General features: G+C 36.4%; 1 protein-coding gene across 1 annotated transcript in view; it reads right to left on the reverse strand.

Moving 5' to 3' along the window:
- The window catches only part of CBLB (Cbl proto-oncogene B), a 218930-nt gene that overhangs the window by 41078 nt on the left and 162828 nt on the right, over window positions 1-15024 (reverse strand). Inside the window, exons 11-12 of the mRNA XM_052645842.1 lie at window positions 11700-11885; window positions 9567-9944 (exon numbers count right to left, since the gene is read on the reverse strand). Coding sequence (XP_052501802.1) covers window positions 9567-9944; window positions 11700-11885 — 564 coding nt within the window. The remainder of the gene's footprint in view (window positions 1-9566; window positions 9945-11699; window positions 11886-15024) is intronic.

The following is a 15024-nucleotide window of genomic DNA, read 5'->3' on the forward strand; positions in this document are numbered from 1 at the left end:
CAAGTTATGTGCAAAAAAAAAAAAAAAACAAACAGCATGATTCTTAAACATACTGAGGGGAGATGCTATAGTTTCTATAAATCAGATACAGATTAACTAGATAATAAGTTTCCAAACATGATGAGTTTTTATTGAAAAGTTAGCACTCTCTGTAAGGATTCAATAAGGGAAAAAAGGAGCACTGGGTGCAATTCTTGTTTCAATTCCTCCCAAATAAATTATATCTCTCTGGGGTTAACAGAACATTTCTAAAGTTCTTGACAAAATAACACAGGAGTATAATCAGAAATGCCTTTGTTCTTTCAAGGTCAAAGCTTCAGCACTACTGGCAATTAGAGATCTGGTCTGACTTTCAAAGAGCAAGCAACTTTAAACATAGTTTTCAGTGTGTGAGCAACACAAACCAAAACTGTTACCTTGCTCATAATATACAACAGCCAGCGTTTAATTACTCAGAATTCAGGAATTCTGATTTCCAGGTTGCTCAGTCACATTATGGGAACTGAACAACTGCTCTTCACTAATCCAACAATGTGAAATTAAAGCAATTTAAAAGAAAAAAAGAAAAGAATAACCTTGAAGAGACAGATTAAATATATTTTAAGATCGTTAAGTAATGATTAGGGTTTTATCATGAAGCTCTAAGGATGTGATGTAACTTGAATAGTTCTAGATAACCCAATGAGTAACCTACCAATTTCTTTCCCCTTGCCTCAATGTTCTAAAATGATGTTGAAGCTTTAGAAGTCAAACAGCCACATTCATCCTTGTCAACTTAAGAATAGGAACGTGTTTAAAGAATCCATTTGAAATGTATCAATGTTTGCAGTTCAAAGCTACACAATATAAATTTTATATCATTCAAGTTATCACTCTAAAAAAAAACACCCTGTGCTAGTTTTTCATTTCTCATTACATTCAATACACTAGAGATGAACTATGTTAAAAATATCAATAAATCTTTAATTTTATCATAGGTTATGACTATGGATGAAACAACAGAACAAGGTAGAGTTTCTTAGATTTTGCTACGACAAGAAATTTCTAAGTCGATATTACTTTTGTACAGATCAGTGAAAAACTTTAAACATTAAAAATCCCTTTAACCAACAAATACATGTATCAAGCCACAAATGCTCATTGTATAATAGGCATATAAAGTCACCCTTAATTGGAGTACTGTGCAATTAATTGTTGCCAGAATGGATACAATTTGATTCCTGCAATCAAAACTCTGTGATGTTTCTGTCATAAATACATTTAAAATTCATTCTGGAAAATGTCACATAGGTTTATATGCAATTATTTAACAGGAGCAAGTACCTAATGTATTGTTGACACCTAGTAAAATTTCAACAATTATAAAATAAAAGGGAACTATCAGAATATAAGTTTCTATTGTATTCCACATTGAGTTTTTTCGGGACAAAGACTGATTTCCTCATTTTATAGGACATTCCTTCAATGCTTTACACATAGTAAGAGTGCAAATGAATACTGACTACTTATTAATAGATTATACATATGAGCAAACAGTAAAGGGCCTAAAAATGCAGGTAATAAAGTGATGTTTGCACTTCTGTTTCTCTAAAGTGGCTGGATGGCAAGATTTAATATTATTTCATTCTGAATTCTATGTTCCCACCTGTACCTATTTCATCAGACAAAATCATTTTATTTAAAACTACTGAAAGAGTGCAGTAAGTCACAACTTTTTGAGCTAAAAATAAATATATTAAGTCCTCTGGAAATCTGTAAAGCGTTTTGCAAACAGGAGAAAACAACAACTCCTCATATGTGAAAGCTGACAGTATCAACCGAAGCAGTTTACACAGAAATCTCCTTGATTCAGCCTTCTTTAACTGTCACAAGGAAACTTCTTTCTCTTCTGCCTTCCTAGCTCACTGTCACATATTTACTACAATTCCATTTGTCATGCTTATTAATACTAACTTAAACACCTCCAAATAGAGGAGGTGACAGACTCAAGGGGTCAGATCTGCTAGAGTACCTGAAGAACGATGGATGAAGGTAAGTAACACTGTACAGGAGGCAGTGACCAAAACCATCCCCAAGGAAAATAAATAAAAAAGACAAAATGATTATCTGAGGAGGCCTTACCAATAGCTTAGAAAAGAAGAAAAGCAAAAGGCAAAGGAGAAAGGGAAAGATATACCCATCTGAATGCAGATTTCCAAGAAACAGAAAGGAGAGAAAAGAAAGCTTTATTAAGAGAATGCAAAGAAATAGAGGAAAACAATAGGATGGGAAAGACTAGGCATCTCTTCAAGAAAACAGGAGACACCAAAGGAACATTTCATGCAAAGACTGGCACAATAAAGGACAGAAACAGTAAGGACCTAACAGAAGCAGAAGAGATTAAGAAGAGGTGGCAATACACAGAAGAACTATACAAAAAAGATCTTTATGACCCAGATAACCATGATGGTGTGGTCACTCACCTAGAGCCAGACATTCTAGAGTGTGAAGTCAAGTGGGCCTTAGGAAGTAACACTACGAACAAAGTAGTGGAGGTGATGGAATTCCGGCTGAGCTATTTCAAATCCTAAAAGATGATGCTGTGAAAGTGCTGCACTGAACATGGCAGCAAATTTGGGAAGTGCGGCAGTGGCCACAGGACTGGAAAAGGTCAGTTTTCATTCCAATCCCAAAGAAAGGCAATGCCAAAGAATGCTCAAACTACCGCAAACTTGCATTCATTTCTCATGTTCGCAAGGTAATGCTCAAAATCTTTTCAAGTTAGGCTTCAACAATACACGAACTGAGAACTTCCAGATGTACAAGCCAGATTTAGAAAAAGGCAGAGCAACAGATCAAATTGCCAACATCCACTGGACCATGGAAAAGCAAAAGAATTCCAGAAAAACATCTACTTCTGCTTCATTAACTACACTAAAGCCTTTGACTCTGTGGACCATAACACACTGTGGAAAATTCTTGAAGAGCTGGGAATATTAGACCACCTGAGAGATCTGTATGCAGGTCAAGAAGCAACACTTAGAACATGAACAACACACTGGTTCAAAATTGGGAAAGGAGTACGTCAAGGCTGTTTATTGTCACCTTGCTTACTTAACTGATATGCAGAGTACATCGTGCAAAATACTGCTGACTCACAGCTGAAATCAAGATTGCTGAGAGAAATATCAATAACATCAGATATGCAGATGACACCACCCTTATGGCAAAAAGTGAATAGGAACTAAAGAACCTCTTGATGGAAGTGAAAGAGGAGAATGAAAAAGTTGGCTTAAAACTCAACATTCAAAAAATGAAGATCATGACATATGGTCTCATCACTTCATGGCAAATAGATGGGGAAACAATGGAAACAGTGACAGACTTTATTTTCTTGGGCTCCAAAATCACTGCAGATGGTGGCTGCAGCCATGAAATTAAAAGACATTTGCTCCTTGGAAGAAAAGTTATGACCAACCTAGACAGCGTATTAAAAAGCAGAGACATTACTTTGACAACAAAGGTCCATCTAGTCAAAGCCATGGTTTTTCCAGTAGTCATGTATAGATGTGAGAGTTGGAGTATAAAGAAAGCTGAGCACTGAAGAATTGATGCTTTTGGACTCTGGTGCTTGAGAAGACTCTTGAGAGTCCCTTGGACAGCAAGGATATCTAACCAGTCAATCCTAAAGGAAATCAACCCTGAATGTTCCTTGGAAGGACCGATGCTGAAGCTGAAACTCCAATACTTTGGCTACCTGATACAAAGAGCCCACTCACTGGAAAAGACCCTAATGCTGGGAAAGATTGAGGACAGGAGGAGAAGGGGATGACAGGGCATGAGAGGGTTAGATAACATCGCTGACTCAATGGGAATGAATTTGAACAAACTCTGAGAGATAATGAAGGAGAGGGAAGCCTGGTATATTGCAGTCCATGGAGTCGCAAAGAGTCGGACACAACTGAGCAACTGAATAACAACAAAAATATCCGACCCTATCATTCCTGCGCCAAAAAAGCTTTAAAAGCACTGTTTTGTCTACCGAATTAAAAGCAACATAGTCTAGAATATAAGAAACTTCATAACTGCTTTCATTTTTCGCTGCCGTGGTTTGACCGACTGTGCTCACTCTCTGCATGCACTGGTCTGTCCAGCACCCACTTCCTGCACTGTGCTTACGTTCCCACTCACATGCTACTCCTTCCTGTCCTGTCTACACAAACAGTACCTACTGATCTTTAAGGTCAGTAACCAGTGACTCTCTTGCAGGAAGAGAGTCTCTTTCTTTAGTCCTTCTTCTACCCTGCATCTCAATTAGAATGTTTTCCCTCCTTGGAGATCCCACGTTGTATTTTCTAGATGCTTCTCTTAGGCCTCATCTGTTAGGTACCTGTGTATCTGTCTCATCCTCACTAGACTCTGTTTGATTTCTTTTGTATTCTCCTCAGTGTCTTGAATATCCTACTCATTTAACTCAAAGAGGTTGAAGGAATAATACTTATTAAGGGGAATTTACACTTGTGGAAGAAGTATAATCTGAGTTATCACAAAATTTATTATCAACTCTAGGTTACCCTAGATTAATATTTTTCTACATGCCTCAAAATTAATATTTTATTAATATTTTAATAAATATTAAAATTAATATTTTTTACATGCCTTGTATCCTAACTTTGAAGTTTGAAATGTTTTCTTATGGCTCAGATATCGCCTAAAAATTAACATTAAAGCATTTGGGGCCCTGGAGATGTAGGGAAAACACTATTGTGATAATGCTAGCACAATTAAGAAAAAGCTTTTTTAACATACAAAATCTGAAACACAACCTCCTTTTCCCCATCCCACACATGTAAACCCACAAGTGCACAAAACCAAAAACACGCTCTAATTTATCCTCCAACAACATTAGATTAAAACTGCAACACTGTACACAGAGGACATATTTTCTGAAAGACAACACTTAAGATTCACAGATAAGTTTAAGGTCATTCTTATAAACATGTGCCTCTCTACCAAAATAGCAAAAGCCACAATATCAAAAAGAGGAATCATTCCATGTATTTATCTAGCAGTATCTTCAACAGATTCTGTGCACAGGGTCATTTTAGAACGATGTCACTTGAAGTAACATGACAAGTCAGAGATAGTGTTTAATCACATAAGAAACAGTAGCATTCTTAATCTTTTAAGAGGAACAAATAAAGACAGTTGGACACAGTGTCAGTATCTGTACATAAGCAGATACATTTCAAGCTCCCAATATCTTAAAACATTTAGTGTGAATATTTTTACCTCAGATAATTAAAACAAATGAACCAGCAATAATAAACAAATATCTATTCATATTCATAATATGAATTAAGGAACAGGTTCATAATGGGGCTGGAATTTGAGGGAATAGAAACAGTCCTATAGGAAAGAAATCTCATACCAATAAAATAAAGCAACCTGATAACTCTTAGCTTGCAAGTTTCATGTTAAAAGGAGAGTAGTACCTTAGCTCACTTGATTATGCTAGGTGGGAGGGGGAAGAGAATGGGGAGTAAATGAAAGTCACAGAAAATTCTTACACTCCATTTTAACTATGAATTAGAGGGCTTTTTTTTCCCCCCAGAGCTCTCTACAGTTAGCAAAAAGAGCAATTAGCATTTAATTTATTCTTGCTGCCGTCACCATTTATCTAGTGAAGATGCAAATAAAAAGTGCAAATAGTTCTAATGGATGACGGGGGCTGGGACGTCGACAGAGGACACGACAAAGGGGAGCGAGTCCTCACTGCATTTACAGAATGTTCAGTTTTATGAATTCCCTTTATGGTGCTCCATATGTACACTTAACTTTAAATTTTTAGTACTCATCTAAATTTTCTTACCTTTAAAAAGGGAAGATGATATTTGAGAAATTTCCTTTAATAAAACAAGTCTGAATGATAGTTGTTACTATTTGACACAAAAACATTATTTTCTTACTTTTGGAGACAACTAAGAAAATACATTGGGTTATATGAAGATAATACATCAGTCTCCAAGTATCCAAGTCCCTATACCCTTTATTCCCAGGATAATATGTTTTTAAAAAAAGTTTTTAAAAACTGTACACAATGTATGTAGGGTGAGGATACATTGTAATACTTAGCATTTTCATTAATATATGAGTCTTCTTAAATCAAAATCATTCTCCAGTCCTTCATCCCTTCTCCTTTGTCTCCCTCTTACTGTGACTACCTATGTATAATGACTGCTTGTCTAAAAGAATAAAAAATCCTATTTTAAACACACACACAAAAATTAACATTCTACTTTTGGCTGAAAGCCAGTGCTGGAACAAAACATTAAAAAAAAAAAGACCTCTCATACTGTTAGTGTACCATTACCGTCCTCATCCTCCAAGCCCTTTCCTGCCTGACTCGTGCCCACTGCCCACCTCCATCATCAGTTTCAGCACTGTAATAACTCAGCAATCAGTTATAGAGTGCCTTTGGAGTATTCATTAGGAACTATGCTGAATAAAAGGAGAGAGGAAGGGGAGAAAGAGATAATGATTTCGGTTTTAAATTAAAAACAAAAATAAGGAGAATTATTGTAAATGAAAATGAACTTCCTACCTAGTTTGGTTTTATTCCAGAACCAAGGGATATGGAGATTCAGATATCTGGAGGGAATAGATAACTATTCCCCTAGAAATGAAGTACTATTCTTGGTTCATTTCATTAAGTAAGGGAAGTAAGTGGAATTGGAAGCAAGGATGTAGTAAGTTGCTTGTACACACGAAGCCAGTAAGTTCTAGAGCCAGGAAGTAAAATTCAGGCCTGATTCCAGAGCATGGCTGATCTGTGTTGATCAGATTTTTTGTTAAAATGCAGCTATCTGATTTGCCTTATCATTTTTACTTCTGACTAAAGCAGTTGAACAGATACTCTTCTACAAAAACACTTTGTTAAATTTGAAAGGAGCGAGAACACTGGGAAACTGGTTACACTAATCGCCTGGAAAGTCTTGCATGTAGAAAGTATTTACAAATATATATTAAGTAATTAAATCAGTCTGGATTGAGGAACTACAAAGACATAAAATGAGAACCAAACTCCAATCCAAAGTCATGCAGAACGGAACTACAGGATTCTAGATGGACTCATTCTTCCACCTGCTGAAGTCAGACTCTTACGTCTCCCAACAGTGAAATGAGAAGAATTAGGCTTTTTCTACTTTATGTCAGTTGTTACATGCTCTGTTGTCTACCAAAGTGGAACTATGTTTCCTTAAAAAGATAATAAAAAAGGAGACTAAGGGCAGACATGCTCTGTTTTATGGCATTTAATACATTATATATAAATCTTTCTTTATAATCTGCCTTAAGAGTCAAACAACTAGACTGAAATGAGAAATCTTACATGTCTAATTTGGGTTAAAATATTCAGTCTAGTTGTAACATGTAATTAAATTTGAGACTATAAGCACTGCAATGCTAATACATACAACATATGAGATTAGACCCTGAAGAATTTTAATTAGGATTATTTAGATAGAACTAAATAGATTCAGCTTTCAATAAGAGGGTAAGTTTGCAATTTATTCAATGTCCTCTGGGATATTAACATGTATCAAAGACAAGGACATGAAAGTTCACAGAAAAAAACATGTAAAGGAATCTTTATAGTTGAAATCACTATTATATGTGAAGTTATTATACCTATAGTTAATTATAGTTAATATAATAAAATTCCCTACCTATAAGCAATTATAACTCTAATTTTAAAAACTACCACCATTCACAGAAAAATTAATAGCCTATGTTCTAGGGCTTAGAAGGGCAAGATTATATTAGTGTTAAGATTACATAACATATTATCTAAGAAAAACCCTGAAACAAGAGGTCTTCAATGAACTGGATAGTATAATTATTATATTTTAAGTATTTCTCAAGTTCATTCAGGAAATAAGTTGTAATATGTTGCTAAGATATAACTATTCATGTCAGAGCTTGTCTGAACATTCTCTTAAAGTCAAGTGTGACCATGTATGAATGAAAAGTAATAGAAACTAAAGGGGGGAAAAAAATCACTGGAAAAAAAGACAAGTCATTCTTACCAAGATTCTAGGTTGTAGAAACATACTTTTGAGGATGAAGTCTCCATTTTTAGAGAACATTATAAAAATGCTTTTACAAGTGCTATCTCTTCCATTTACACCACCTTTACATGACCTTGGAGAAAATCTTTAAAGATCTTCATATTTATAATAGATGAAAGACTGAAGATACCAACAGGAGGCACTAACAAAAACTTTCTGCAAACCGTCACCACTCTTCCCCTTTGTTTTGAGTGCCAGAGTAGTCAGTTTTGACCCCTGCTATCCTGGCCACTCTAATAATACTTAATTATTAGGAAAACTAATAATATTATACAAAGTATTCCTTCACACATGTGCATGCACACACATATGTGCACATACACAGAGGAATTTAGTGCAAGCCATGTTTCACACTTGTTTCTTGATTAACTCACCCACTACAAACAATCGTCTGGAAGGAACAGTCTACTCCCCTAAAATAACAACTTAAGATCAAAAGAGATAGGAACACTTTAACATTACAGTCTTCAAAAGAGGCAAAGCCTTCTGCAGCTGAAGGAAGATGGTGACAATCTAATCCCAGAGTCAAAAACATCATGGAAGCAAATACCAGGAAACATGACAGGGCAGCTCTGTCAAGGGCCCACTGAGGGGTCTACACTCAATGATTTCTGCTGTTGCCTCTTGGTTTCCTGTGTGCTTAAATTCTTTCCTGTACATGTAACTGACAGTGGTAATATATATCGTGTTACTCATTATGTGTGAGGGTCTCTTTCAGTATTACAGAGAAAGAGCTTGCTCTGTAACAGTGAACTAAAAAACTTGGTGTTTTGATGTATGTGAGAAGTTTAATTTACCTGTCTAAGGTATACTCTCCCAGGCAACGATAATTCCAAGGACTGATTGCCGATATGCTATAATAATACAGCACTTTTTCAAATTAGATGGAACTAGAAGAGTTGGGATTGCCTGGTGGCTCAGAGAGTAAAGAGTCTGCCTGCAATGCATGAGACCCGGGTTCAATCCCTGGGTTGGGAAGATTCCTCAGAGAAGGGAATGGCAACCCACTCCAGTACCCTTACCTGGAGAATTCCATGGACAGAGAAGCTCGGTAGAATGCAGTCTATGGTGTCGCAGAGTCGGACACAACTGAGTGACTAGCACTTTCCCACACTTTTTCCATTTTTTCAGAAGAGTCAAAAAAGTGCTAATTCTCCCATGACAATTTATTAATGGGAAAATATTATGCCGATGAAATAAGAGAAGGTATACTAAACTTCTGGCAAATTGTCTAGTATCTTCCTATGAAAATTAAATCATTATTTATACTTTTCATCCTGACTTCCTTTAGGTTCAAGTTTTAATAAGCTTCTGATTATTTATAACTTGCAGATAATTAAAGACTTGCAGGGAAATGTCACACTAGACACAAAAAAACACGGCCCAACCTTTTATACTACCTCCTATCAGAAGATTATAAGCAGGTTGTTTAGCTGCTTCTTTGTGTATATTTCTTACCTTGGCTCCTTCTAAAGGCAAGTCATTGCGTCTGTGTTTCCGGAGAAGCACTGGGTCAGAGCCCATCCGACTATGCCGTCCATTTGCATTGGAACTCGCCGTGATTCCAGGCGTGATTCCAGGCTTCGGAGAGCCATCCCCAAGGAGGCGACATCCCACCGACTGATTAGTCCCCAGCACATCCCGCGGGCACCAGGCTTCAAGAGGCATGGGCTGGTCTCTGGAAGGCACACTCTCCACGTGATGGAAGTGACGACTCAGTCTGTTGTCAGGGGGCACTGGGGGAGGTCTCTCGGGTGGAGGGGGAGGAGGGTCTCTTAAGGGCGGTGGTGGGGCTGGGAGTGGTTTATCTTGTTTTCTCACCATGCAAGGAGAAGACTGGAGAAACACAAGAGGAAAAAAGAAAAGGTGTTCCATGCACTGAAATACCTTCCAGACGAACATATTACTGCTTTTGTTTTCTAAGCCATACTAGAGCTTTATTAGATTCCCATGCCTTCTTTTAACGAATTTCTTTTATCACCAATTAATGAAAGTTTAAAAAATTATGAAAGACTCAAATATATCTCATTAAGATTTCTTTGTAAAAAATGAATATGTAAACTCAAAATTTAGGATTATAATGACTACAGGAAAAAAAGCAGAATATCAAAATTATATGATGATTCTGACCAGTTGACATTAAAATAATGAGTCACTAAGTATTTTATTTGCACATCTCTATGATTTAAGAGAGACAGCAGAAACCATCAAGAAGTTGTTGTTCTGCTTTTTAAAAGAGCACTTTGATTTGCAACATCTCTGAAAAACAGAAAATGTTGGTTTTGTTAAGTTTTGTTTTCACCTCTATAATACAAAGCAACTGACAAGGGCAAGAGGTGCTCTCGTTCTTTATCAGTCATTAGGTGGCGCTAGTGGTAAAGAATCCACCTGGCGACACAGGACACGCGGGTTCGATCCCTGGCTGGGAACGATCTCCTGGAGAAGGAAATGGTAACCTACTCCAGTATTCCTGCCTAGAAAATTCCACGGACAGAGGATCCTGGGCAGGCTATAGTTCGTGAGGCTGCAAAGAGTCGGACGTGACTGAGCATAGACACACACACCAGAAGAATGAAAAATCACAAATAATAGAGCAGCGTTACTTATAGACCTTACTTGAATTGTACTGATCCTTGGTGAAAAAAAACAGTTTGTTCTTATATGGAAATATAAAGGAATAAGCTGCTAAACTGATCTATGTGACTTTCGCAGGCTTTATTTTCATTTACACAGTTCATCCGACAAATGATTTGTGCTTTCATTGTTAGAAAATATTGCAGAAAAAAGGAATGTGTTGTGTTTACATAATTCTGACTAAGTAACATCCTAAAAAGTCTTAATATGATCTTAAAACTATGCTAATTGTAATGTAGAAAAATCCAGTACTACTAAAACACTGTGTTTCCAACTAGTTTTACGCTGTAAAGCATATCACCAAATGGAATTAATGTTTAAAATCTTATATTTAATAAAGCAAAATATTCCCTTATCAAATTTAGAAAAAAAAATCTGCACAGAACTAAAATAAACTGTGGGCTTAAATGTACAGATAGAATTATGTCTTTAATATTAAAGAGTAACATAATTACTTTGAAAATACTCTAATTCTTTGTAATTAATTCCTTCATATATAAAAGGTACATACAATTCCCTCTTCTGAGTCACCTTGAAACATGGGTGATAATTTATCACATCTTAAGCCTTTATGCAAATACACTTCCGTAACATTTTTCTTGTCAAGACACTATGAAAATGAGTACAAAATATCATTTAATAAGAACATGCAATTTATTTTAATACATATAATGACCTTTTAAATCCATTTTACAGAATAACTATACTTACTCTACTGTTTATTTTAGCAAATCAGGGGGCTGTTACAGACGTGCTTTCTTTGAATAATTATGCAACTCTTACAGTAATAAAGGCAAGGAATATAATAGTGGAATTGCTATACACAAAATGAGAAACCCATCAAAGTAGCTCATAAACAAGAGCATAAGAAATATGATTAATGGAGATTTAAAAACCTGAGCCGTCAATAATCATCACATAAAACTATTATCTGTGTTTCTAGCAATATTGATTTACCTTTGGTGAACCAGTTGGGCTGCCACAGGGAGACCGAACTATGCCTTTCTGAATTAGGTCCAGGCGAGGAGGCACTGGTGGGAGGCTTAGATGAGGGATCTGGAGAGGGTCTGGGTGTGGCTTTCTTCTCTGTGCCAGGGGAGATGACCCAGGTGATGTGACTGGGGAATTCTGTCTGTCAGTGCACTAGAATACAGAAAGAGAATGATGCTGCTTATGTGATGTGTGAAGTGTGTACCTTTCAGCTCTTAAGACATTTGGTTTAGAGAAGGGATCTGCCATTGAACATCTGTTAAAATAAACTCACTTAGTTTACTCTGATTAATAGATGGAAAGAGCACACATTGTTCCCCCAAGGGCAGTATTATGTAAAGAATAAACAGATTAGTTTCTCCTACATATTGCACAAGGGGCCGAGGAAAAAAGCAGCCGAAGTGCAGTTTGAAGACAATCAAATGCAGGCCTTCTTCTAGAAACCAGTCTCCATAAAAACACAATGCAGTGATGTACATTGCTCTTGGTTATCTATGTTATAGAATTTTCTTAGCTGTTTCTTAGGTGTTATAGAATCTTCTTAGTGTACAAATCTTTCTGTTCCATATAAAATATGCATAACATCTAATGTATAATCTACTTTAATGAATACAATCAGACAGGTTTTTCTTAAGTTGTATATTTATAATAAACAGCTTTAAGAACAAATATTTCCCCCTAAGTCTTCGCATAGAAATTAAATCCTCAAGTTAAATGTTCTTTAAAAACAATTAAACCTAGGAAACTCTGTACTTCTAAAACACGATACTATTACAGGGTTTCCATGTTATTTGGTAGATAAAAGAGCACCAAAAAGCCATCAATAAGTACTGATTTGTATGTATGTATGTAATCCTTCTGATTTGTATGTATGTATATACTTCCCTGGTGGCTCAGAAAGTAAAGCGTCTACCTACAATGCAGGAGACCTGGTTCAATCCCTAGGTCAGGAAGATCTCCTGGAGAAGAAAATGGCAACCCAGTCCAGTATTCTTGCCTGGAGAATCCCATGGACCAAGGAGCATGATAGGCTACAGTCCATGGGGTCACAAAGAATCAGATACAACTGAGCGAATTCACTGTCATGTAACCTTTTCTATTTCAAAAGAGTGTGTGTACGTGTGTGCGTCAGACATACCCTGATTTCCATATTTGATATAAAAGTTATCCTAATTAAACAATATTCTATTCTGAAATACCAGGCAGTTCTCTTTTCAAGGCTAAGTTACTACCTATTTATTTGGAGATCTAGGCTTATGCTTGATACTTAATATTAATCTAACATGCTTTGATATTCATCTGTTTCCTACTGTGAGTATTTATGAAGAATTTGAAGCTTGTGTTTAAGCCATTTTCTCCCTAACATTACTCACCTTTACAAGAGTAGTCAATGTCAACTGTCAATTTAATTTCAACTCTAGCAGCAGTGAGAAATTTCCTTAACTGAGATGAGATAATAAATTTGTGTTCACATCCACACTAAGTTACATCATGAAAGGTTTTCGTTTTTAATTTACTAAAATTGAGGTTTGTCTGATTTTTTTTCTTATGACTAAGACTAGCCTTATGGGTTTCTAGGAGGAAGACCATGTTGATCAACTAACACTTTAATCACATCACATCAAGGGTCTACACTATCAATGTGATTTCATCGCTACTGATGCTGACCTTGACTACCTGGTTAAGGCATTGACTGTCAGGGTTGCTACACTATAAAATTAACTTTTTCTACCCTTTCCCTTACTCTACTCTTTGCAAGAAAGTTACTACCTGAAGCCCACATCAAAGGAGTTGGGACTTGCTTTTTAAAAATAAGCATGTCTGAGCAGAAGCTTCCACACTATATTTCAGGTATACCTGAATATTGTCATGAAATCACTAAACTACCAATCCTCTGCCTCTCTACTCTCTGCCAAATAACTGAAAAACAGGTCAATAAATGTTGATGTACTTTCACATGCAAATTTTAAGAACATTTTCTTTTTACTCATTTCATGGTTCTCTTTATATCTCTTACCTTGTGATAAGGCAAAACATTCAACTGTTACTTAATTGAAGGAGAAAAAGTAGAAACTCTAGAGTCATAACCTGATTTTAATGCAGCTAGTCACTCTTACTAGTAAAACAACAGTTTTACCCCAAAGGCCATGGAGCCTCAGATGGTCATGAATTTGAACCTGACGGAGTAAAACCAATCAAAAATGATCACACAACAGAAAAAAATCCTGATGTCAAACTACAAGAATCACAGTATAAAGCAACTCAGATCAGGAGAGGTCACCAGAAATCTAATTCTACCCAATTCCCATTAAGGATAAATTACATTATTTGAGAACTAGCAAAACTGATCTGGTTATTATTCTTTACAAAAAAAGATTCAAGAAACAAAGTTATCTTATGTAAGTTTTACATATATACAAACACACACAGAGAATACAGAGCATGTCACTGTTTCAGTTACTTGGAGAGAAATTTTTCAGTGCTAGGTCCATTCACAGGAGAAGGGGGTGACAGAATATGAGATGGTTGAACAGCATCGTCAACTCAATGGACATCAATGGAGACCGAGCAAACTCCAGGAGATAGCAAAGGACAGGGAAGCCTAGTGTGCTGCAGTCCATGGGGTCACAAAGAGTCGGACATGACTTAGCAAGTTAACAACAACAAGGTGCATTCACTGCAAAGACTATCTATGCTCCACCACGCATTTTTCTTCCACAACTATCTGCCTGCTTCCTTAATTACCTGGAACAGGAAGGAGAATTCTGAGAGTCAACGGCCCACTGTCACCATCAAAACTTGACTTCTGCTTTAATTACTAATTTAACATTTAAGCCATACCAAATCCCCAAGAAAAAGAAATGCAAAAAAGCAAAATGGCTGTCTGAGGAGATCTTACAAATATCTGAGAAAAGAAGCGAAGCGAAAAGCCAAGGAGAAAAGGGAAGATATACCCATTCAATGTAGAGTTCCAAAGAACAGCAAGGAGAGATAAGAAAGCCTTCTTCAGTGATCAATGCAAAGAAATGGAGGAAAACAATAGAATAGGAAAGACTAGAGATCTCTTCAAGAAAATCAGAGATAACAAGGGAACATTTCATGCAAAGACAGGCTCAATGAAGGACAGAAATGGTATGGACTTAACAGAAGCAGAAGATATTAAGAAGCAGTGGCAAGAATACACAGAAGAACTATACAAAAAAGATCTTCATGACCCAGATAATCATGATGGTGTGGTCACTCAGACTCACCTAGAGACAGACATTCTGGGATGTGAAGTCAAGAGGGCTTT

The sequence above is a fragment of the Budorcas taxicolor genome, chromosome 1, assembly GCF_023091745.1.
Source record: "Budorcas taxicolor isolate Tak-1 chromosome 1, Takin1.1, whole genome shotgun sequence".
NCBI classification, from domain to species: Eukaryota; Metazoa; Chordata; class Mammalia; order Artiodactyla; family Bovidae; genus Budorcas; species Budorcas taxicolor.